The following is a 23,423-nucleotide window of genomic DNA, read 5'->3' as shown; positions in this document are numbered from 1 at the left end:
AATGTTGCACATACTGCACATAATAATAATATACAAGTTATCAATAGACAATCAAGGATAAATATAACCAAAAAGTTTTGCAAAATACAAATGTTTAGGGAATAATTTCAAATAAAAACGGAAGGAAAAGTTAACAGTTGATAAGATGAAACTGCTTCCCTTCTATAGAGTAATAATAAATAAATAAAATCTAATCGGGAATATATTGTTTTAATCAAAAGGTGAAATTTGACTTGTCTTCTGTTCTTTTTGCTAAGAATATTCTCTTTTATCGAAACATATTGACCAGATATGCTCCTATACAATGTACCAGGGCTTCATATAAGTACAGAGATAATATTAACAAAGCAATAATTCAAAGAGATATCGCACACAGGCTGGCACCAGTAAATCAAAATTTAAACTGTGCCTCCGGCATGGCGCGCGCGTGATCCATGAAAAATTGCTTATTTTAAAACGAGATTTTTTTCATCATAACTCTATGGGGATGTACTGTGACATACACACACTGAACGGCACACGAATTGGGCAACAGTTTTAAATAGAACAAACTTTTAACTCTTTAATCTGAATGGTTACACAATATTTAATGACTGTATCAAGATTCCATAAAATTTCAGGCTTTTAAGGTAGACAATTTATGCCCTCTGAAGTTTATAAATGTTGAAGTCATTTTATAATGTAACAACTTCTATCTAAAGACACAAAAACCGCAAATAACGGTAACCCTAGTCGAATTATATTTTCTTATTATACATGAAAGTAATCACCTTGATATTTCTATTACGAATAAACACCAAAAGATTGCATTGCGTGTCTGCAAAAGGAGTGAACGGAAGAAATAAAGTCACTAAGTAATTTGCAGGCTACCCTCATTTGTGCACAGTTTAGTTCGGTACATTCGTGGCCATATATCATGCTGTGCTCATCACGTTTTTAATAAAAACCGGAGCTAGCGTGTTTCGTTTTTTTGCATAACGTTCGCCAGCCGTTTATTGATTTATGTTGGACTGATAGAATTAGTAATAAATAATGGCTGGTGATAAATTAGCAAATGATTTGTTGACTCGACTGACTGACTTTTTTAGACATAAGGATTAGTTTGACTGAAGATAATTTGTGGTGAAAACTACACAAGTACTAGATGTGTAACTCTGCCTTAGTATTACACTATACTAGTATAAGGAGTTGAACGGTTCTTGTTCTCGTGGCCAAAATCAACCGTCAAAAATCCGTACATAAGTCCAAATGGTCCCACACCATACAAATCGCCCTTTAGAAATCGACTCTATATAAAGTTTATGTGCTAAATGTTTAAGATTTCTTCATCTGCCTCCAAATTATAGTAATTATAAACATCGGGCCCACTTCAAACCTCTCAGGTTGCTGTCCAAATATACGTTAGGGTCCGTTATGAGTCTTACAATCAAAAGAATTCTATCAGAATCGGACCCCATATCTATTCTTCCGTACCCCTAGTCTTACTACCACGTATTTATTTGATTTTAAATCTTATGGTGCGGTGATAAGGTTGAATTCTGTTTGGGTTTAAATGTCGTATAGTGAAGTCGAGTGTCTACCAAAGAAATCGTCAATAAACAAAAGTTTTAGTTAAATTAATGCTCTACTTCTTAGTTTTTATTACTAAATATACAGCGGGAGGTTTTAGGTTGCAGGTTAAAAGAAATATTGAAATAAATATTACAATCATAACAGAAATCAAAGTTTTTAAAATGGTGTTATTACTATAAATACTAGTGAAAGTATAATGAAGAAACTCTTTAAAAACGAAAACTATTAAAGAACATAGTCATAACAGATACGAAAGGTTTTATGCTTTTGATTGTACTGACTATTATTATGTATGCAAAATTAATATAATGAACCATATTTGCCAAAAAAACTCTTAGAAATTCTTATTCTCAGAAAAAAAAAGATTTTTATTTTATAAACTTACGAGTGTCAAAAAAATATTTTTTTTCACTGCGAGTTTAAAATATAATTAAGAACACCATGTAAATTAGAGAAAACAAAACGCTACTCACTTGATATACCCCTTGTTATAATAAAGGCATCCGGACATTGAAGTCACAGGGCACTAGCGATTGTTCACAACAGCACGACCCCCGAGCGATTGCTTCACAATACCTCTGATAAACGTTCCTGTGCCTCATTTGTTTCATGACTTGTATTATTTGCAGCCACTTGTAATGAAAGACAATGTTCTGGGAAATTATATTTGCTAGACAATGTAAATCATAGTAATAATTTTACGAGTAATATACTACAACTAGAGTGGTGAAAGTTGGTTGGTGGACTCAAGGCCTAGTCCCTTCCTCAACACGGGAGGAGACACTTTCCCAGCAGTGCAGCAGTGGGACATCAATGGGTTAAATTTGTCTATTTATTTTAAAACCGAGCTAAAAAAACATACAGTCGTTCTTTCACTAGAACTGTTTTATTATGATACATTACGATACTTCTGCTAAAACGCTTAAGATTTTTTTATAAAATTATGCATAAATGATTGATGACTCAGGGTCAAACATAGACTAGGTAGTTAAGAAAAAAACAAATCCTAATGGACTAAAATTAAGAATTAAACTTTAGTGTTTGAGGTTTATTACGCCGTGACAGAGCTTATGTGTCTACTGAATTATTTTAAATACTATTATACAAAAAATCTACTTAATTCATGCAATTTGATCCACCTATAATGCAACCACATCATCTGTTCATTATCTCTAAGAGCATTCTACATTTATTACTTAAAAGTGTTTCCGTATTCATATGATAAACGATCAGTTTTATCAGATATATCATTATCAGTTATTATCACGTGATTAGTTATCAAGTCACACAACAGACCACGTCGTCTGGGTGGTACACGATAAGATGAATCGCAGTTAAACAAAATACAACAAATGTAACAGACTGAAATCAGTACTGCATTTTCGCAACAATTTTTATTGTAAATTTACACAACAGCGTTCACATAACTCTACCAATTAATATTATCTTACTGAACGGTCTTTCCAACCAAAAACAAACAATCAATTTGATTACGTTATCACATTACTGATACCTACTCATTGTGTCAGATCTAGGCCAAACGCGTATTTAACTGCAAAATGCCTAGAGCAATATTGTTCGGACTACGATAACAAAACTGGGAGGAGAAATTAACATCAACGTATCGAAAGTCATCAACAAAAAAGTCGTTAAAAAAGTCACGGCGCAATCAAAATATGACTTGCGGGGGGTAATAAAGGGCACATCACCCTTTCGCTAACATTTTTTTCCAAAAAAATTTACCCGAAAAGGATTTTTTTCCAATTTTTTGTGTAACTTTTTGCCATTGTGTGAAATTTCGCACGGTTCGTTATGACAATCGGGGTGTCACGCCGATTTGAATGCAACTAATTTTGGTTTCCTAAACCCTTTGATTGCACAATGACACAACTATCTCTAGAAAGGGTTTCTTCTATCTTACAGAGATGTCAAGGGTTGATCCTTTACCTTGACCCTTTGACAGAAGGGTTTGGGGTTAATTTTTTTGTGGAATGTGTGAATCTCAGATAGGTTTAATCAACGCCAATTGTTACAAGATAATCTCTTTATAAGTGAAATATGTGTAAGGTGATTTCAAAAGACACAGTTATCGTTTTTATTGGTATTCTGTGGAAAATTTGGCGTTTGTATCCTTGAGATTGTTCAATTTATCAGTAGGTTAGTGTGTTATAAATTACGATTTATCCGTTGTATTATTATTTGGTACAGATTAACGAATCTCTACCTTTCCTTCCTCGTGAACATTACGATTGTACAAGTAGGTAATATGTAATCGAATGCAACCACATTTTGAGCAAAATCATACAATCTGTTTTGGACAAATATAAGGATACAAATAAATCTGTTTAAAATTCATTTTTATCCTAAAACAATTCAACATCCAAAAACATCCAGTGGTTAAAATTATGCATGAACATGGTACATTTTTTTTAAAAACCGTTTTTTTTTATATACGACACGTATATACATTACATATACAGGTTCTATAGTTTTTTAAATATAATGAGCTCTACATGCCCTAATTCAGAAGCTAACATCTCAAAAGATTAATCTGGTATGGGATTATATTCGCCATTCAACTTCCTCATTCAATCGTTTTGACTTCCCAAATAACATGGACATTACAAGGTACAATTGTAAGGACACCTGCTGAGGCCCTTAGGTGTCCGTGTTTTATTCAAAACTATGATTTATGAACCGAACAAAACTGTACTCTGTGGGCTAAACTTTAAAGTTCAAATTGTTAATTTAATCTTTCAATAGAAGTTGTAGCCACAGGGCGTATCTCCTTAGTCAAGGTAGTCATGTGAATAATTCCACACAAATCCTTTTACTGATTATCATTTCAATGACAAAAGTCATGTTATGAGGGGCCAGGACAATGGAGGGCTCGTAATAGACGTGTTCTTAACTCAATAAACACTCACATGCTACTTCTTAGAATAAAGTTTGTACGGATTAACGACTTTACATTGTATGTTCTGGACCTGTGCAAATAATGCAAGTCAAAATGAAAAGAAAGGCAGTTGACCGAGAAATATTAGCCTCATAGTTTCCTTATAGTTTTTAGAGTAAAAGAAAAGACAGAACAGGATTTAAGATAAGCTGTCTAATTAATAAAATTTGTCAGTGTATCTCAAATTCTTATCAACTTTTGGCAGATTGCAGGAGCAACCTACCTGTACTTCATGTTTTATGGATAGGATAAAAATGCTCTTAAAATATAAAACTCCGTAGAGTATCTCTACACACGCCTACACAGCTACGGCGTAGACGTCGTAGACACAGATCGATCTGCGGCTACAAGTGACAAAGTTTTTCAAGATGGCGCGAGGGGCAGAGGGGGCGTGTGGAAGGGGGATGCTCATATTTTTTACTGTCGGCCGGGGTGAGCAGTCGAGCCGATCGCAACACCGCTCTCCACTCACTCGGCCTCTTAAAAACCTCTCTTCGCCTCTCTTCCTATAAGGGACGTTTCTCAGAAATACATGTGCGGTTATACACGTAAGTGTCTATGTGGCCTTATGTCGAGGGATCTGTAAATGGGCAATCTGAGTGAGTGCTACTTTGATAGCTTCGTGCTTTGAATGATATACGAATGTGTACCTATAATGTTGCGTTACCTGTTTCATTGACAAACTGATAATGATTACCGTATAGTAACTGTGTTATCAATGAGTTGTTATTGATACATCGCGGTTTAATATAAGTATAAACGGAAAAAATAGATAATGTAGCATGACTTGCGTTTTTTAAGACATGACGGAGATAGTAAATGTATCGATGACATAATTTATGCTTATCGGAATACCTAACTATCTGTGGTGGTATATATAAGCCATCCGGCTTTTCGAAATTATTTAGATAACGTTTCAACAAATATCTAGCAAACAACTAAATCTTGATGAACTTACGTGATCAAACGATTATAAACAAGATATTAAAAGGAAAACAAATATGAAAAATATTCTATGGCAACATACTATACAGCAAGGGAAAACATACTCATTCTTTATACATACGAAAGTAGCGTTTATCTATCTATACGGCTAAATGCAATAAGCCACGATGTGATTACTACATCGGAAGAACAAAAACATTACCGTTACCCCTGGCATAACTATGTATAATTAGGATGAAGTAACTCAAATGAATGAAATTTGTATGAACCCCCTGTATAGTGGTAAATAGAGTAGCGAGTAGATAAACGTCAGTGTCTGTGGATAACTGGCTAACGAACAAACATCCTGTGTAGTGTTTACTGACACGCTTGACCGTAATAGGGGAGTAAGTGCGTTACTGTTGGATTCTAGTTAGAATTGTTTGGAGGAATTTAGTTGGAAAAGCTCTTGAATGTGTTTTGTTGCAATTTGATATACAGTTTGTCAATAATTTGCATTAACAAAAAGGATTCTTTTTCCCGATGGAATGTTTACACGTGGCCGAAGTTTATTTTATTTTGCTTTTTTTTTAATATGTAGTTAATCTGATTGTATTATGTATAATTCATATGGGTTTCAAACAAAATACATTACACCATTATGGTTTTTTACATAGCTACCGCAATTTAACAAAAACCTTGCATAAAAATGTCCGATAACTTTTACCAACTCTCTCGTTTAGACAAACTTTGAACGACTACATCTATCAGCATACCAATTTCCTAACGTCATTTCATAACCCTTCATCAAAAGGTCCACAAAAAGCTCTTCATCAAAAAATGTAAAACGAACATCGGAAAGCACACTACGCTCACATTACTCGGATATCAGTACACAGCCAATGTACACAAATCCTGCTGCGCTGTACTTGAAATTAATTTCGTATAGCCTCCGGGCTCTTCTCCCTCCCCCTCTCCCCACCGCTCGCCACCCCCTCGCCCGCCCCGCTGCGGCACAGACACGTGCTGCCAGGATAACCGTGTTCTACCACCTTGCAAATAACCTCAGGACATTTTGATTAATAACCAATTGAATAAGTTAATCATCGTTTTGAGCAGATAATTGTGTTTGTGTTAATATAAGAACGTGTGCTGCGGATGAAATCATAATAATAATATATGTTTGGGACCGTGGGAGATGGAAATTTCAATGAGGATATAGAATGTAATTAATAATGTTACTTAAATTGTGTTTCATTACTAACTGTTGCTCGCTTTCGGGTTGATATTACTTAATATCTTTGTCTTTCTTCAAGAGTTTAGACGTAGTAGATGGCATTGTATGAACTGATAATATCAATAGTAATAAGCACTATAATGCAAAGTAAGTAACGGCATACTTAGTATTTAGAAGTAGCATTCAAATTAATAAGACGGATAAAGCGACACTAAATGATTAAATTAAATTACATAATACCAAAGATTTGGTAAAAACCCCGAATTGAAAATTGCACACGCATTCGTACTAATTATAAGTTAAAATATCTTTTTCCCCATCGCCGATGGTGCGCCGCGGAGCGACAAAAGGGGTTTTAAAACAATAAAAAAGAACAATGAACGAACACAATGGTCACAGTTTAATGTAAGAGTTTGCTCCCATTATGTTTGAATATGGGAAGAACTGAATCCCTTGTAGAATCGCTTATATTGAACCACTTTTAATTATTATTATAGTTATTGTGGACACGGACTGGCATTGAGAGCTTGTACAAGTAATGCTCGAGCACTAAACTCATCATAATACTTTATTTTTATTATAGTTTTAATTTATTTATTACTGCCTGCGCACCTCCGCTCTGGGGGTAAAAGTATTTAAAAACTGTCATCTTTGGCTCTAAGGTTTTAACATTGAGATATATCTACGCTTAGTTTCATAAAGATTAGTTCAGTAGTTAAGCCCTGACATCTCAGCCGACAAATTTTCAAGTTTATAATTAAATAAATTATAAGAATAAAATAATCCTTCTGTACAAAATATTTATCAAATAAATCGATTTCAATCCTATTATATTGTCGATGTATATGAGTAATAAAACATTGCGCACGTGTTTTATATTCGTATAACGGAAAAACTTAAACAAATATTGATATAATTATCTAATTATCTATTTTGCACCCGGTCTCTTACAAGAATATTTAATATGTTTGATTGTTTTGATAAAGCTTCAATGTTTACGTTTTGTAATCAATTGATTGACGCACATGTCATATCTTCGTCTAAGTCGTCTGAACAGAGACATTAATTATTAACATTTCAAGAAAGTATTTTACAATAGCACATATTGCATATATAACAATTCTTAGTTTACTGAAATTACTAAAATACACTCTAAGACTAAATAAATAAAGACAAAATTATCATGCAAACATTTGACAGCGTGTGTTCACAAACATGCATATACATGGCAATCATACCACGGATATCTAAATATGCGGATCCTATTAAATCAGAAATAGGTATCCAATCAGTGCGCTCATGCTTCACTGCATTTATACAGCCGTTAGGTAGTGTTATGTTCATGATATTAATACATCGCCAACCCTCCACTGTAACTACATTCCTTGCTTACTTTAATCCAAGTTAACGGTACGTTAGCTCACTTAAAGAACTGTTGCTTTTACACAGCTTTGTGTCCAATTATCAAAGGATTTGCGGCTTACTTCGCATCTGGAAATTCCGTAAAACCGGAAATGGCTTGTCACAAAATTCTTATAAATATTTGTAGATAATCACGAAACGATAAGATTATTCCTTACATGTTTGTTAGTGTGACTGTAAAGCTATGAACAAAACATTACCACATCAAAGATGATTACATTGATCGCTTGTATCATACAAATAAATTGTTAAAACATGTTTTATTACATAACGCTGCACATAATGTTCGACAATTTTCCGCATCTCTGCGTAACCTCATTCAAGGGTTGTCAAAACGAAACACGCTCCCCCACGAATTGACAAAATAGCTGCGCCCATAAACCCAAAACGATAGAAAACTCTACAAAAGGCTGAAGGTACTCGACGACTCTCGACCTAAACGCTTTAACTATGTTCCAACCCCATACTTCAGGATTGCTCACTCCACTTGTCTCCAAAAACCCATGAATATTTTATAGAATTTTATGCCTAAATTGTAGGGGAGGAAGAGTTAGCTTCGCGTGCGATCTCCGAGATAATGATGGCACTTCAGCCGACGGTTTTGATATTGCTTCTAATTGGTGGTGGTCCTCATGTAAAACTGTTGCACGCGCCACCCCTATGTACTACGAGAGTGGAAATATACGCCCATTATATCGTAACGTTTATAATGTCATAGCTAATCATCGTCATTCATTGGCTTCACATTATAATACATATTAATGAAATCAGAGCAAGACGGACTACTGTAATCTTGACGCACCACCCACAAAATCTGTGTCACTGTGACTGTACGTACGTATTCCTTGCAAGACTAAAATTGTACAAGACTTGCGATTTCTCTTTGATCGATTCTTCAGAAAAGGTAAGAGAAGTATATATAAGACTAATCTTTTTCTGCCAGGTGTTTGCTTAAGACAACGCTAGCTCATTTTAATTAGGCCCCGAGACGAATGCGCTCTTGTGAGCGGTGCGGAGCGGTGCGCTCGTAAACCTGCCGAGCAAGCGAAGCGAGGAGGCGCTTATTAGCGCCGAGACAGAAGCCTGTTTATCGAGCCTAGTGCTGTACACTAATACAACGACCTAAGATAAGAACTTTTTTCGAGCGATAATTAAATTGACAATTAGTAACTATAATACATATTCGAAATATGTACCAAAAATATTATTTTTGTAGAATTATAACTATTTTAAAATATACCTGATCGTCCCCAAAGCAGACTGATTCAATGGATAAATTCTGTGTCATAAAAAATCGTCTCTACATTTTATTCAATTGACCGTAATATTCACAACATATGTATCATAATTCTTTGTAAAGACACTTAATGAAAAATACAGCAAAATCATAATTATTCTAAGTTATGAAATGTATTATTTATATGGAAAACTAATGTACACGGCACTAGACAGAAGCCGGTTTATCGGCTTACAGGCGTGCCTCAAGGCGCATTCCGATTGTAGCGACCGCGGCTTTACGATCTCACCATTAATGACACGCAGTTACGACCGGGAACAGAATCGATTCTCGACACATTTTACTATCGACGTATGCCACAACTGATTCCACTTATTCACTCAGTTCCTCATTGACTTTGTGATATCAAATTACTTCACAATTAAAAGCTGTAGGCATGTGTAAATTCAATGTTCAGTGAGTGTTTTATTTATGTAGGTATCTAAGTGTAACTTACACAAGTGTAATGTACACCAAAATTGAGGTTTCAAAGGTGATGCATGTTTATTTTTTTCATACAAGTGTTTCTCTACGAATGCATTTGCATACAACATAAAATAAAATATTCTATAATGCTTTAGTAAACATGTCTTACACATTGTGTTAAATCATACATCAAATTGTTATTTTATTCTATAACATATTCGCTCCATCTTCTGACCCAGTTCAATTTACCTGTTATCAAATTGGCATAATAACATAATAATGCTTTAACAGAATGGGTTATTCAATGTTTTTTCGCACGTTTTATCTTATTATTTAGGAATTCAGGGAATTCATACTATTGTACATTATTTAAAATTAATTACAAATATATTTCCTTCATGGACTACCATGCGTAAACGAGCCTACACATTTTTACAAATTCAAAAACTGTGTCATAAGTATAGTTTTCTACACAAAACACATTAAAAATACACTATTAATGATTATTTTATCAGAATTAGAATTAGAATTATTTTATCGTTAACAAAGCTTTATTATTGAACCATAATCTTATAATATTTATTTATATAAACCCACATTATATATAAGTAATACGTGGGCCACTACTTATATTTTGAGCCTAACTATGAAAAACGGTAAATATGTGAGTGAAAACTACTTTATCGTGTTCTCGGGTATTCTTATGCATGATCTAGATAGATTTTTATCCGATCGAAATATTTTTTTAATATTTTTTTTTCTTTCCCGAAGACCCCTCAAAAACAGGCTGTTTAAAAGCATAACCTGTTTCTTGTGCCGATGAAAAATCAATGTTAATGCTATTTATTCTTGACGTTTTGGAACTAAATAAATTCATTTGATGTCAAACTGTAGTGTATGGCGAGAAACTAATTTATTCGATTATTTTCGTGCACATAACAGCCGGTTGTTTACAAAAGATGTGTTAGGGCGGGCATTGTCATTATGGCACTCGACCTGTTGGATTTTGTGGTTTTTCCAAATTTTAAATAAAACTTTCGGTAAACATTTGATTGTAAATCAATAAGAATTAACCATTCTACATTTTTCTGAAGACATTTTGGGCCGTGACAAAGTTTTTATAAAAAATCAAGGGACTATTTGTTTCGAAGTGCTTCGAGCGCGAAAAACTTTTTCTGGATTTGGTTCATCTTAAAGCATCCATAAAGTCGACTGACGTTTACTTTTTAGCTCATGCGCATAGATCCTAGATCTGTGGTCTGTCACAATTTGATACATGTATTTTGAAGCAAAACGATAGAATTTTCAAGCATTTGTTCGCACTAATCGGCGCGAGTACCTTTGCGAATTCTTGTAGAAAAAAAATTGGCTCATTTAGAAAAAAACTTCTAAACGGAAATGTTCTCTCCAAATATTTTATATCTAAGAGTGGAAATAATGTATAGGATTGTATCGATCTATTGATGTGTCAGGAAACGAAAATGCATAATTAATTTTCGCACAGCATCGATTTTTCCGGACACAACTGGTAACCTTGGACGACCTTCAGGAATTTCATTGGTGAGGGAAAAATAATCATGATAGAACTCTACATATTAGCGTTTTAAATTTTCAAAAGATCGGACTTTATCACGAAAATAATAAATAAGTTGATATAGACACGACTGTTTCTATAAATCACGTCGAAAGTCGTAAAAAATATTTGCACGAAAATGTTAACATCCTAATACCATTTTCCCGCACACTTACAATTTTCGATCGACGATATTGAAAATATTTTCAGCGCAGATTTCAAAACTTTCTTAGGAATGTAGTAGTCAAAAAGGTCAAACTTTACGATGAAAAAACCAAATGGGGTCTAAAACAATCAGATTCGTCAAGGCTCAAAATATAAGTAGTGACCTAAGTATATTGTTATATAAACCATAATTTTCTTACGTCCGTTTTCTACAGTGTAATAAAACAAATAATATCAAAACGTAGGTGTTATCGCGTGAATCATTTATGTGCTGTCAAAATAATGTCAGATATATAGTAATTGAAGACGCCACGTCACAAAGCCACAATTACTTGATAATTTTTGGCTGATTGGGGTAAGATAACCGTCACTCGAGGGTACCATGGCACTTGTAGACTAGGATATTTTAAGAAACATATTACTTAGAAACCAAACTGAAATGTTCTCCTGGCTGACATTCGGCTACGGCTCTATTCCCTTACTCTCATTGCCTTGTGGGACAGCTAAACCGACACGACCAATGAAAGGCCAGGCGCCGAGGTCAACAGCCTCAACTTCCTAACTCTGAGCAATCTCTGCAAAATTCTTAACATTTCATTCTTCTTTGAACACCAGACCAATAGCAGTCAAATACACCACCGAATGCACCTCAAAAGTAAACTGTAGAAGACCTCTTGCTAACGACAGCAATTACCACTATTTTATTTAATTACAATTATTTATAACTGGTTGTCAATTGAAGATACAGCCTACAGGCTTAAGTCTAAAAGTAACTTAATCTTTGTTTTACAATATTTTGGTGTGGTCTCATCGTTATCGTTATAATTTTACAATCGGCACTGATAATAGGTAAAAAAACGTGACTATTATCACACCATGACGCTACTTTATCTACGTGTGGACTACGTAGAATTTACGGTGTAATGTTATGTGTAATTTTGATTGGATAAAAACATGGACTGAATCAAAAGTTTGTTAGCGTGAAAATTGAATAAGTGTAAAATACCTTATAGAATTGAAAATGGCTTAGTAGTTTCTGTGATGGAATGTCATATTTCTTTGACTTTATAAAATAAACATAAGAAGGGTATTTGAAAGTACCTCTGTGTAACTTAAAAGTTAAAAAAAAGCAATAAAAAAACATTATATGAAACTACTTCTTGCATAGTTCTCAAGATAGGTACCTCTAGTTTAGTTCCCTATAACCGATTGAAAAAAAATAGATCGAGCTACTGTCATTTGCAGTAGCTTACAATACTATAATGAAAAGTAAGAAACAAAGTTTTGCGGATCAATAATATGAGGTAAGAAAAATTCAGCATAGATTATAAAGATCACCCATGGTATTTTGTTAATTAAGAGGGTTTTTCATGAGATGTTCTTTTTTACAGGAAAATCAACACGTGAATTTCCCAATTGTTTTATACACATACATATAATTGAACCGTATTACGTCGTATTAAACCCTTCGTAGATAACATTGTGAAAATCTAAAATTTATCGGATCTACGCGTATTTTCCGATCGTCTTCCGGTCATTGTTATTTTATACTATAATTATAGGATGTAAAAATAATGCCTAATACCTTCGATGATATGCATAAATCCATATCAAAATCGGAAGAAAACTTTTTTTTTAATTTAATTAGTTGACTTCGCTTCGCCAAACATTTTTAATGTACCTACAGAGTTTAAAATATACAGCAAATTATCAAATTAAGTTTTCAAACCGATGACTGATTAACATTTACAAACATTACGAAATCGAAATTCAACCGAAAATGCTAAAATACGACCTAAACACATTTGTCTATCTCGCTGTAGTCATGAAACTTTCAACTTAATGAGCAAGATTGCCGTAGACTATCATTAAACGTCATCAAAACATTTTCCATTACGCATACCGGCTCGCGCAAAAATACGTCTAAAATCATAACACGGAACAACAATACGAAAAATGTTAACAAAAAAATATAAAACGTTACTTACCATACGCAGACTATAGAAAAATTCACCTTGCACTGTATACCGTCCCTTCCTTAACCAAATAAACTTAACCAACTCACAAGTGGTAGAACATTTGTTAGATAAAAAATAACAAAATTGACATCTTTTAATGTCGAAGTGTATATTCATCACTGAAGCAAAAACCTTCTATCACGGACAAAACGATAAGACATGATACAGATTAGACAAACGATCATACCTGATAAATATAATCGTCGTTCTCTTAATCGTGTGTTCCGTCCAAAATACGATAACCACCGATAAACGAGCCTTTCAAGAAAATTAAAACGAATTATTACTAAGATTTACTACGTATTGTGATAAGAGAATTTTGTTTTATAACACTGTAGCTTTTTACTCTTGGTGCAGTGTTTCTGTTACAAACTGCAGGGAAACAGTGCCTGCCAAGTTTGTTACTCAGTAACTTATAAGTTTTCAAAGTCAAGTGCGCATTAGAATTTTCCATATCAAAGTAGAACAATGTTCAGACAATTTAAGAAGAAATCCGCTACTAGAGAGGTTGTAAAAGCTCTATACAAGGTAATTCGTTGCAGTTATAAAATTCTAGATTCTTCTACAAATGTGCCAAAAAGTCCGCTAAATATTGTTATAATTGTGTTTCATTCAATCCAAAACTCAGTGTTGCTACTATACATAACCGCGTAATTAAATCATTTTATCTAGGCAAAATGGCAATCATTTCTAGAAACATTTATGAAGTTCCCAATTAAATATAATCATGATTGATATACAGACGTAGGTATTATAAATGTGCAGACACGATTACAGATAGTTTATATCTCTAAGAAGAGATTAGGTACTATAAGATTAGGCTTAAAAGTCTGAGCTCACCCGCGTTTTCTTCGTTTAGTATCGGTTCTCCATCTTCTTCTGTTCCTGGAACAACAATAATACATTTTTAATATGTTAGTTAACGTTATGTCACTTATGTCCATTAATATTAGATTGTTTCGTCTCATTACATTTTTAAGATCTGACAGATTAACCGTCATCATGCATGATTCATATTATAAATGCGATAGTTCGTGACGAATAAAATTTGATACACATAGGACACTTTTCACCATGAGAAATCTTTTCACGCAGACTAAGTTGCGGGCGGAAACTAGAAGTCCATAAAATATTTGTGAAAAACTGTAAACTGATTACTTAAATGGTAGCCGAAAACTCATAATATATGACAAATAAAAGCTTTCAATGTAAAAAAAATGGTCGATCAACCCAATGTCCCAGGTTTTTACAATTATTATAATAACAACATGAGTAGGTACAAGATGTTTTTCAAACGTTACGTAGACAAGATGTACTCATTTCTAAATTTAATAACATGACATCGCGTATTTTGTCTATTCAAGTACTTAAATAGATAGCAAATCTTTCACAGTATTATCTATCAAAAGTGACATCATACAAAACAACACTGGCCTACTGGAGGTGTGGCTAAATAATTCTTATAAAGTACCTACTTATTTGTACAAAACATATAAAAAATTCAATAAATTCGCCTTCGCATCGCCTCCGGTGTACAAAACCTTATTAAACAAGTAGCGGAGGTAAAGCGAAGGACGAAAAAAAATATTTTCTTTGTAAAACTTTTAAAATAATCGCTTTCGCTTTGCATTCGCCTCGCGTTCGCGGACGTTCACGTAGCTTGGTAGTTAGTTGAAAGTGTGAATCGTGCCGCTATTATCTATTAAGTACCGACAATTTAAATGATGTGCTGGCACGGACAAGCACTGAAGAGGGTTCCTTGCATATTACCCGGATAATTGTTCTAAATTGCGTGCGTAATGGATCACATTTACCGCCTCTGTGGTGCGGTCGGCAGTGTATCCGCTGATCATGAGGTCTTGGGTCATTCCCGGGTCGTGCAAAATGCTTATGTTCTATTCTAATTTATATTAGAATTCTAATTTATGTTAGAATATTTATCTATGGTAAGTAAATCAGAGTTCGCTACAATGCCCGGTAACCCCCGGTTTCTGAGGTATATTTAGCGGTAGTTTCTCTATTCATCTATATAGCGTTAAAACTCATATAAAAGACGTTATTGAACAGATAAACTACCGCTAAATGTACTCAGAAACCGGGGGTAAATCGTGTATTTAACATACTCTGCCAACATCTTTGGGTGTAACAGGCGTGAAATTATGTATGCTCTAGATATAGGTACAATTTACCTATTATATACGCAAAGATGCTGAAACCTAACCTATTAAACTAATCGCATAGTAGTAGCTCTGTAGGCTTTATCCTGCTAAGGTTAAATGTCATGGCTATTCATAACGTATTGTAATGAATAAATGCCTATTGCCTAGTATTATTTATAGATGTATAACGTACCTACTCATTCATATTTCATTTAATTACATTACTGTTGATGGTGACGTTAGGTAGGTACGTTAGAGAGAGAGATATATATGTCAGCATTTTTTTAGCAGCAGCTCAGTGCCTGTAGTCCGATGCGGGAACAATTTTTGTAGTACATTTTATACGTCAAATCTCGATACTCGATAGTACCGACTATCAAGTACGCATTCGAATTTTCCATGACGAAGGAATCATCTACACGTGTGACAAAGTAGTTCCGGTGAAAAAAGTCACCCGTCTGTACTAGCTCTTATTGATAGGATTATCATCAAACGTTAGATACAATCTACATCATATCACATAGATCATATTTATAATAATGAACCTTTATCAGTATTATAAACACACGTAGTATTTGATATAATCTAAGTAATTGAAGAATTTAAATACAGCCATGTTTTACTAAAACGGATCAATGAAGTCACATGACATGATAAAGTATTTCAGTATCGCTTTGATGATCTTCGACCATTTTATACGACAAGTTATTTAACATACTTTTAATTCAAATTGATGGTCAATCAGGGTTTGCTACTGAACGCCCACCTCTAAGCAACATTACAGCATCTCATTATACTGATGCGAGCCTCTAGCTTGCTTGCTATTTCCCTCGTGGGAGGTCGATTATACCACTCAGCTATCACTGTTGTTTATTCGTAATTCATGTAGATTATGGGTTTTCCCACGATTACGTGACTGTTACACTGACGTGCCATCAGATACCTTTCAACAGATTTACCAATCTATACGATAAAAACATTATTGCCAAAATGGCGAATCTACGCCGTATTTTACTACTTAGTAACAGGCTATATCATAGTCTCATTTGTCAAAAAGATTCTTCTGTCTTCATATTAAAGTCGTATTTAATTTAATGGAGATTGTCACTATCAGATATCTTATCTGCAACATTATAATCTGGTGACGTAGCGACGGGACGAAGATATCCTAAGATTGAGTATGTTCTCTGAAGTCAGAAACCTAAAAATATGTTATGAGTTTTGTTTGTCAGTCGGCTCACAACACCGTTTATATCGCCTGATTAGTAAACATGTTTAATCTCTTGTTCAAAAACATCTTATGTAGAGCGCAAGAATATATATAACGCCACAAACATAATGTGAATTCAACCATGAAGCAAGATCTCATTCATGTCGTTCCTGAATATTTTTTAATAAAAGCAGTTCTATTCAAATCTTCCTTAGATATAAAGCCGAATCCCTCTCCTCCTCGAACAAAACTAAGTCTGTAGGTACTATATAAGTCCAATAAAGTCCTTTTCATCGCATTACATAAAGCCGCGGCTAGTCTTCTACAATACTTAGTGAAACAAGAACTCGAGTTGACCTACTCAAGTGACATCTATACAATCAATATTTTATAACGTTACGTAGCGATAAAGTGCTAAACCTTTAGGTATTATCGTATCTATGCTATCAGCGATGATTAATATTATGTCAAGTGCGTTTTGGTTCATTCGGTACATTGTAAAAATGTGTGAGTTGAAATGTGTCATAGGTACTTTTGTAGGTATATCGCGTCAATATTTTATTTAAAAAATAAGATAGTAGACTCTGTAATGTGACGTTTGAAATAAACACTTAACCGACTAGGAAGTAATAGCAAAACTTTAAGGATGCTGTCTTTTTGTCGAAAGTTACGTTGCAAATTCGATTTATGTCTATAAATTATTATAAATGGCAGTTTTCTTACCGAGCGGACCCTCGTCGGCCATAGTCATGCAATAATTACGTGGTAAGTATAACCCTCGAATGCTTATAATACAGAGCTATCAAATCAAAACATCTTGAGACGCTCAACGGTACACAGGCGAACACCTTTCCACCTACTTACTGGAATAAAACGCGCGCACGCGACAGGACACCGGAACAAAGGCGCAATGCACTACAAACCATCATTAGACCCGAAGAAAAGAAGTCAGCCAGCTGCCTTCCTACTTCCTCTTCTTACAAAATGTGTAACACAAGATCCTAGCATTGTATGTCGGTTTATTTTAGGGCACATTCATTACTAGTCGATTTGGCGCGTGTTCTTGTCTGTTCGTGTGTGTGTGACGCGTGCTATGTGTGACACCCACCTATGAATATTTATCCCATTCCTTGTTTTATTAGCGGGTTTATCCTGATTGTGTCATTGGTTATAAAAAATAAATGTTTTAATTACAATAATTGCAGCATTTTATCCTGTTTTACAGGATATTCTGGAGCGATAAGCAATGCTTAAAAATATAACTTATTTAAGATTGATAACGTATCTAAAATTGTTTGGAGTTTGGAGATATTTTAATGAGTACAATTCTTATATCTCATATTTTACATTTACTCGACCCAACGAGACTATTGGAAATCGCCTAAAAATATATTTCCAGTTAGGTAATTACTTTTTTACTCAAAATTTAAATTCTCTTATAACAGCAATATGTTGAACCAACATTATTTCATTTGCATGCACAAGCCAAACTGGTTTCTTTTATACAAATCGTACTAAGAACTTAACAAGCTCTGGTCTATAAGACACGTGGCTTAAGAAACCGAATAATAAGATCCCAAAAGGTCTGGGGTCAATAATATCGCGTTTATTAGAAACCAGTTTCAGCAGCGCCATCTGCCGAGGGCGGTGCGCGACGTCTTCCGCTGCATTGTGATTGAACACCGGTCGGCTGCGCACGCGCTGCTCTTGCAACCAAATTCTTCTTTTGTGTCAGATGTTCTAAGGTCATCCCGTCTGGCGGGTCAGGGAACTGAAGTACGCCTTTTTTAGTCTTTGTAAAGGCTAGCTTTTAGTTTTATTTTAAAGCAGTATGATTCATGCCACTTGATCCGTTTATTACTTTTTAATCTAATCTAGACATTTTCACTTTTATATACAAGCAATATCTTACTTTAAGATAAATAATAATATAATAAACCATAAGTTAAAATAAATTAACAAAAGGTTTCTGATACCGCAGCTTTGTATAAAACCTATCTATTTCCGTTCAAACAGAATCATCATAAAAGTAAATTGTTCCATCCAATATTTTTCACGATATTTATTTAGCAATATTACTGGTATATTCAGAGGTAATAAACAGTTGTAACCCTCAAATGCGCGGTGGTATCATCGGGACCCCGGCGCCCTTGTTTGCCAGGAAGCTAAGCCGCTGTAACGGTGTTTGTCCGCACAAATTTATGTGTGTCGTTGTCGTACTGTCACAAATCTACTTATCTACCAGAACCACGCCTTCATAATACGAGCTTTAGCGTTACGGACATCTGTGAGCTAATATAGTTTTATTCGTTTACCGAAATAAGCGTGAGTTTTTGGAAGTCGTTTGAATCGATGCTTTGATTGTAGTACTATTAACTACATTCCAACTCAAATGTGCCGAGCGAAAAATCTTACTTTGAAAAAATCTTAATTAATTAATTAATATGGTGCGAACGTAAATCAAAAGCACAAACTATTCAACAAGATTTATTAGAATACATTTCGCTTGTCTCTATCACGACACAAATAAAGTAAATTCGGGAAAAGCTAAGAAATCACTATAACCATTATGCCGCATCTCTATCCCAGTTTAAAACAGACTTGATTGCCTCTAAACTTCCAAGTTAGCAAAGGTTTTATAACTTTCAAGTAAGAGCTCTACACATACAATAGCAAACAAACATAAGCGTTATGCAACATAAAACACGCACACAGACACAAACGTTAGATGAGTGTATTTATCGTATCGAAGGTAGGAGCATTGTCCATTGTGTCGACGCCTTGGCCATTGTTCCGCCGTATGTATGTACCCATTCCAGCCACATCGATCGGCTTACATATACAGTGTTATGACTTCCACTAGCTATGTACTGATATAGCCGCACTAGAAACTACTGAAGGAAATCTTGATGTGTAAACAACCACGCTTGTTTCCACGGAATGCTTGTTAAATGTGCATATTAAGAGAATATTCAAGTAGTTCTCAATGCACGGAGTTGTTTTCGTAGATTGAATAGTGACTGCGTGGATCAAATGATTTGGCGTGAAGCGAAAAATGCTTATCTTGAGGAATGATACAAATAAAAGTTAATAAATTGCTTCCGTAAACATTAAAAAGTTAACAATTATTCCGTTAAAAATATCGTATTCAGTCGTACTATCTGATAAAATAATGAATTCAAAAGAAACTTGGGGGTTCCAAGACAAAGGAAAAGTCTTAGTAGATTTGCGTACAGCCCATTACAAAATATGACAAACCCATTTTGCCCTAAACGGCGAGATTTACAGTTGATCATATGAGTAAACTCCCCAAAATGTAATATGCTTCGGAATATAAATTGTCATATTCTTGTAATTCTTGTAATAGCCGCATGTCGCTGTCATATGAACAGTGTAAATCCACTGGGGTATAATGTGGTACGGGATACGGAATTCGCATTTCGTCACCAAATTACATGATTTATTGTCATCGCGGATCATACGACTGCGCGTACGAATACACGGGGTGCGTTTTGTAATAAATATAAATTTAAAACAAAACTTTTATTTGGTATTCCGGGTTCATGCAAAATAATTTACATCATGCTACGAATAATGGAGTTATGTTAATAAAAGGACAAGTTACATTTTTTTGCTCTGTAATTTTCCATTGCGAAAGCGTCAATATTTTGGTACCTAATGAAATAATTAATACGGATTTCATCTGAATCTTTAACCAGATTTTATTAAAAAATCTGTTTTCAAAAGGCAATTTTCACAGTGGCCAACAAATGCGAACGCTTTATAAATTCAGTAGTGTGCAACGTGTCAAGCCACTGAGGGGAAATGAGGGCAATATTGAACAAAAATATTATAATAAACTATGAAGCTATATTGTGAATGTGACAGTCCGCGTGTCGCTCCGACCCCACCACGCTATTTAAGGGTTAATACAGCTCCCTGACAGAGGGTCGTCTTTGTAAACTGAAAGGATTATTTAGAACAATAAGTTGCCAACATTTATCACTTTTGTTCACGCCCGATGTACTTATAAAGATTAATAAAGTTTTGACAACGTCTTAAATTGGTGATGTAATTTCACCGCGGCTTACAAAATCATGTAGCGTTGAACACCAACTCGAACCTATCAGTAATTGATTAATCGATGATGAATAAAGTATCAAAATATTTACTTGTCACCGCGATTGGAAACGATAATTTAATGATAAAACAAATTATATTCACGTAATATTTGTACTATGTACTTACATGGATTTATAATGTAGATATGTTACATGTGCTTACTACGCAGCAATTAAAATAACGAATTATGAAGCAGAGACAAATATATAAAACGAAAATATGCACACAATACCAATAGTTAAAATGTCAAGAACTGTACAACATACTCAAGATCTAAAATTAAAATTCTGTAAAAAAATTAAATTACTATCAGCAAATTTATTTACGCAGAAAATTCTCTCCCCTTCTTGTCGACTTCAGAAGAAAAACTGCATTTCCTCGAACACATAAAGCGGCCGCATTGACACCAAACACGAATTAACTTTCAACAACAACCCTCGACTATCAATCGTAAGACACGAACACGATCCGTTAAGTGGTCTATCGGACCCCGCGGCGATTTAATTCACTTCTCACGCGACGCAGTAGGCGGAGGGTTAAGGGATTACTTGCCACGCGACGCTACAGATATTGTCGATTTAGGGAGATATCGCAGAGTAATGATGCTGACATAATTGTATAGAGGATTTGAGAAACTCTCATTCCATTAGTGACATATTCATTTAGGTTACTTTTCATTTAGTCAGCCCACAATTGACTCCACCTCACATGAAAAGACTTCCACGAGAAGTATGTTCTTATGTGTTAATCCAGGTTACGAACTAATTGCTTACAAAATTATATACAATTCCCTTCTGTAGTTTTATGCTTTATAAAGTAACAAACATCTAAACATCCAAATATCCTAACTTTCTTATTCATTCGTACGACGATATTTTATTTGAATTCAAATATGATGTCGCAAGTTTCACGTGAGAGAAGTCACGGGTAAATAGGAGTTGTAACTGAGTATAACTCAATGTTCGTCGTCTCGTCTACGTCATGTTCAATTAGAGCAAAGATTTGAGGTTTTATTTTTATATTACTAAGAAGTAGCAACACTTTAGGGTGTGACGAACATAATTTCAGTCGTCACGTTGCCGTATCTTATCACAATTTTGTACTAATGAGTCTTAATTAGGCCTGTAGACATTAAAATGACAAATTAACGATATTAGAATTTTTGCCAAAAATATTCACTAATTGTTTGACGCTTTATCTACCAGATTGGATAACTGATAGATCGGGACGTTTTAACTCTGGGTTACATATTGGAAAATATTTTAAGCATACAGTAAATAAGATATGATCAATCAGATATTATCAGCTGAATACTGGGCTGGCAGTATACATATAGCAAGACAGAAAGAATCACACACTATTTTAAGTTTTAATAAAATACTATAATTTGTTTGCCATCGACACGCTAAGAAGAAGAATCAGATATCTAATGAATCTAAAGTACTGAAGTAGTGATTGTAACATCGGGCAAGGTTTGTTGCTAAACCCAAAAAATATGTTACGAAAATAATGTATTGTGTTGGTGAGTTAATTAGGTCTGTTATCGGTTTTTCTTCAACATCTATAAATAATTGCGTCGAAATAGATCTGAAAGGTTAGGTATCAAATTAAGAAATTATCTGTGGCGCTTAACACCTTTATGATTGTATCATAAAACACTTAAGCAGATGCCAGATATGATAATATTAAAAATAATCTTATTGGCTGTATTAAGTACCTACGCAATCATTACTTTTATGAATGCAAATGGTCGCCAGATATCTTGTAAGAACTGATAAATTGTAATATACTTTAATGAAGACACTTTTGAGCTACTACTGAGTTTAGATAGACTTTGCATAATAATAATAACCAGGTTAATGTCTTTCGTAAACGTTACTTTTTAAGTAAGAGCTGGGTATCTTTTAGCTTATCTTTGACGATAAGGTTTATAACAAAGTGACAATCATCCCGATGTTACACACGTGCAGTCAAAACAGGGCTGACGAAGGGTCACGCATTAATACATATTCCAAACTACAAATGGATTTACAAAACAATAAAATAATCAAGCGCACATTTATCTCGGACCGGGAACATTATCAGCCATTATAGAGATGTCATATTTTTTTTCATCTGTGGCTGTCGGCCGGATCAACCCTCCCTAGCGCATGGCAAATTAGCGTAGCATTGACAAATTTAAACCGATATCACAATATTGAGGATTAGTCGGCAATGTGTTGCGCAAGTTTATAGCTGACTCATAATGATCATATTGATTTGACGTTATCTTGTAAAGAGTGAGTAAGAAAATTTACTTAGACTATCAAATCAAAAACGATTTCCAAAAATAAGGCGTGGTCGCGAATTGTCTACAAAATAGT

At 34.4% G+C, this 23,423-nt stretch overlaps 1 protein-coding gene across 3 annotated transcripts in view; it reads right to left on the bottom strand.

The window, feature by feature from the left end:
• LOC142979546 (transcription factor hamlet-like) overlaps window positions 1-23,423 on the bottom strand; it is a 107,797-nt gene that overhangs the window by 49,515 nt on the left and 34,859 nt on the right. For 2 of the 3 annotated variants that reach the window (XM_076124534.1, XM_076124535.1), the window contains exon 2: window positions 14,410-14,454. In XM_076124534.1, coding sequence (XP_075980649.1) covers window positions 14,410-14,454 — 45 coding nt within the window. Of the gene's footprint in view, window positions 1-13,539; window positions 13,676-14,409; window positions 14,455-23,423 lie in introns of those variants that run through there. The other variant, XM_076124537.1, reaches the window with a different exon arrangement.

The sequence above is a fragment of the Anticarsia gemmatalis genome, chromosome 16 (genome assembly GCF_050436995.1).
Source record: "Anticarsia gemmatalis isolate Benzon Research Colony breed Stoneville strain chromosome 16, ilAntGemm2 primary, whole genome shotgun sequence".
Taxonomy (NCBI): domain Eukaryota; kingdom Metazoa; phylum Arthropoda; class Insecta; order Lepidoptera; family Erebidae; genus Anticarsia; species Anticarsia gemmatalis.
This window is presented reverse-complemented; position numbering and strand designations above follow the sequence as displayed.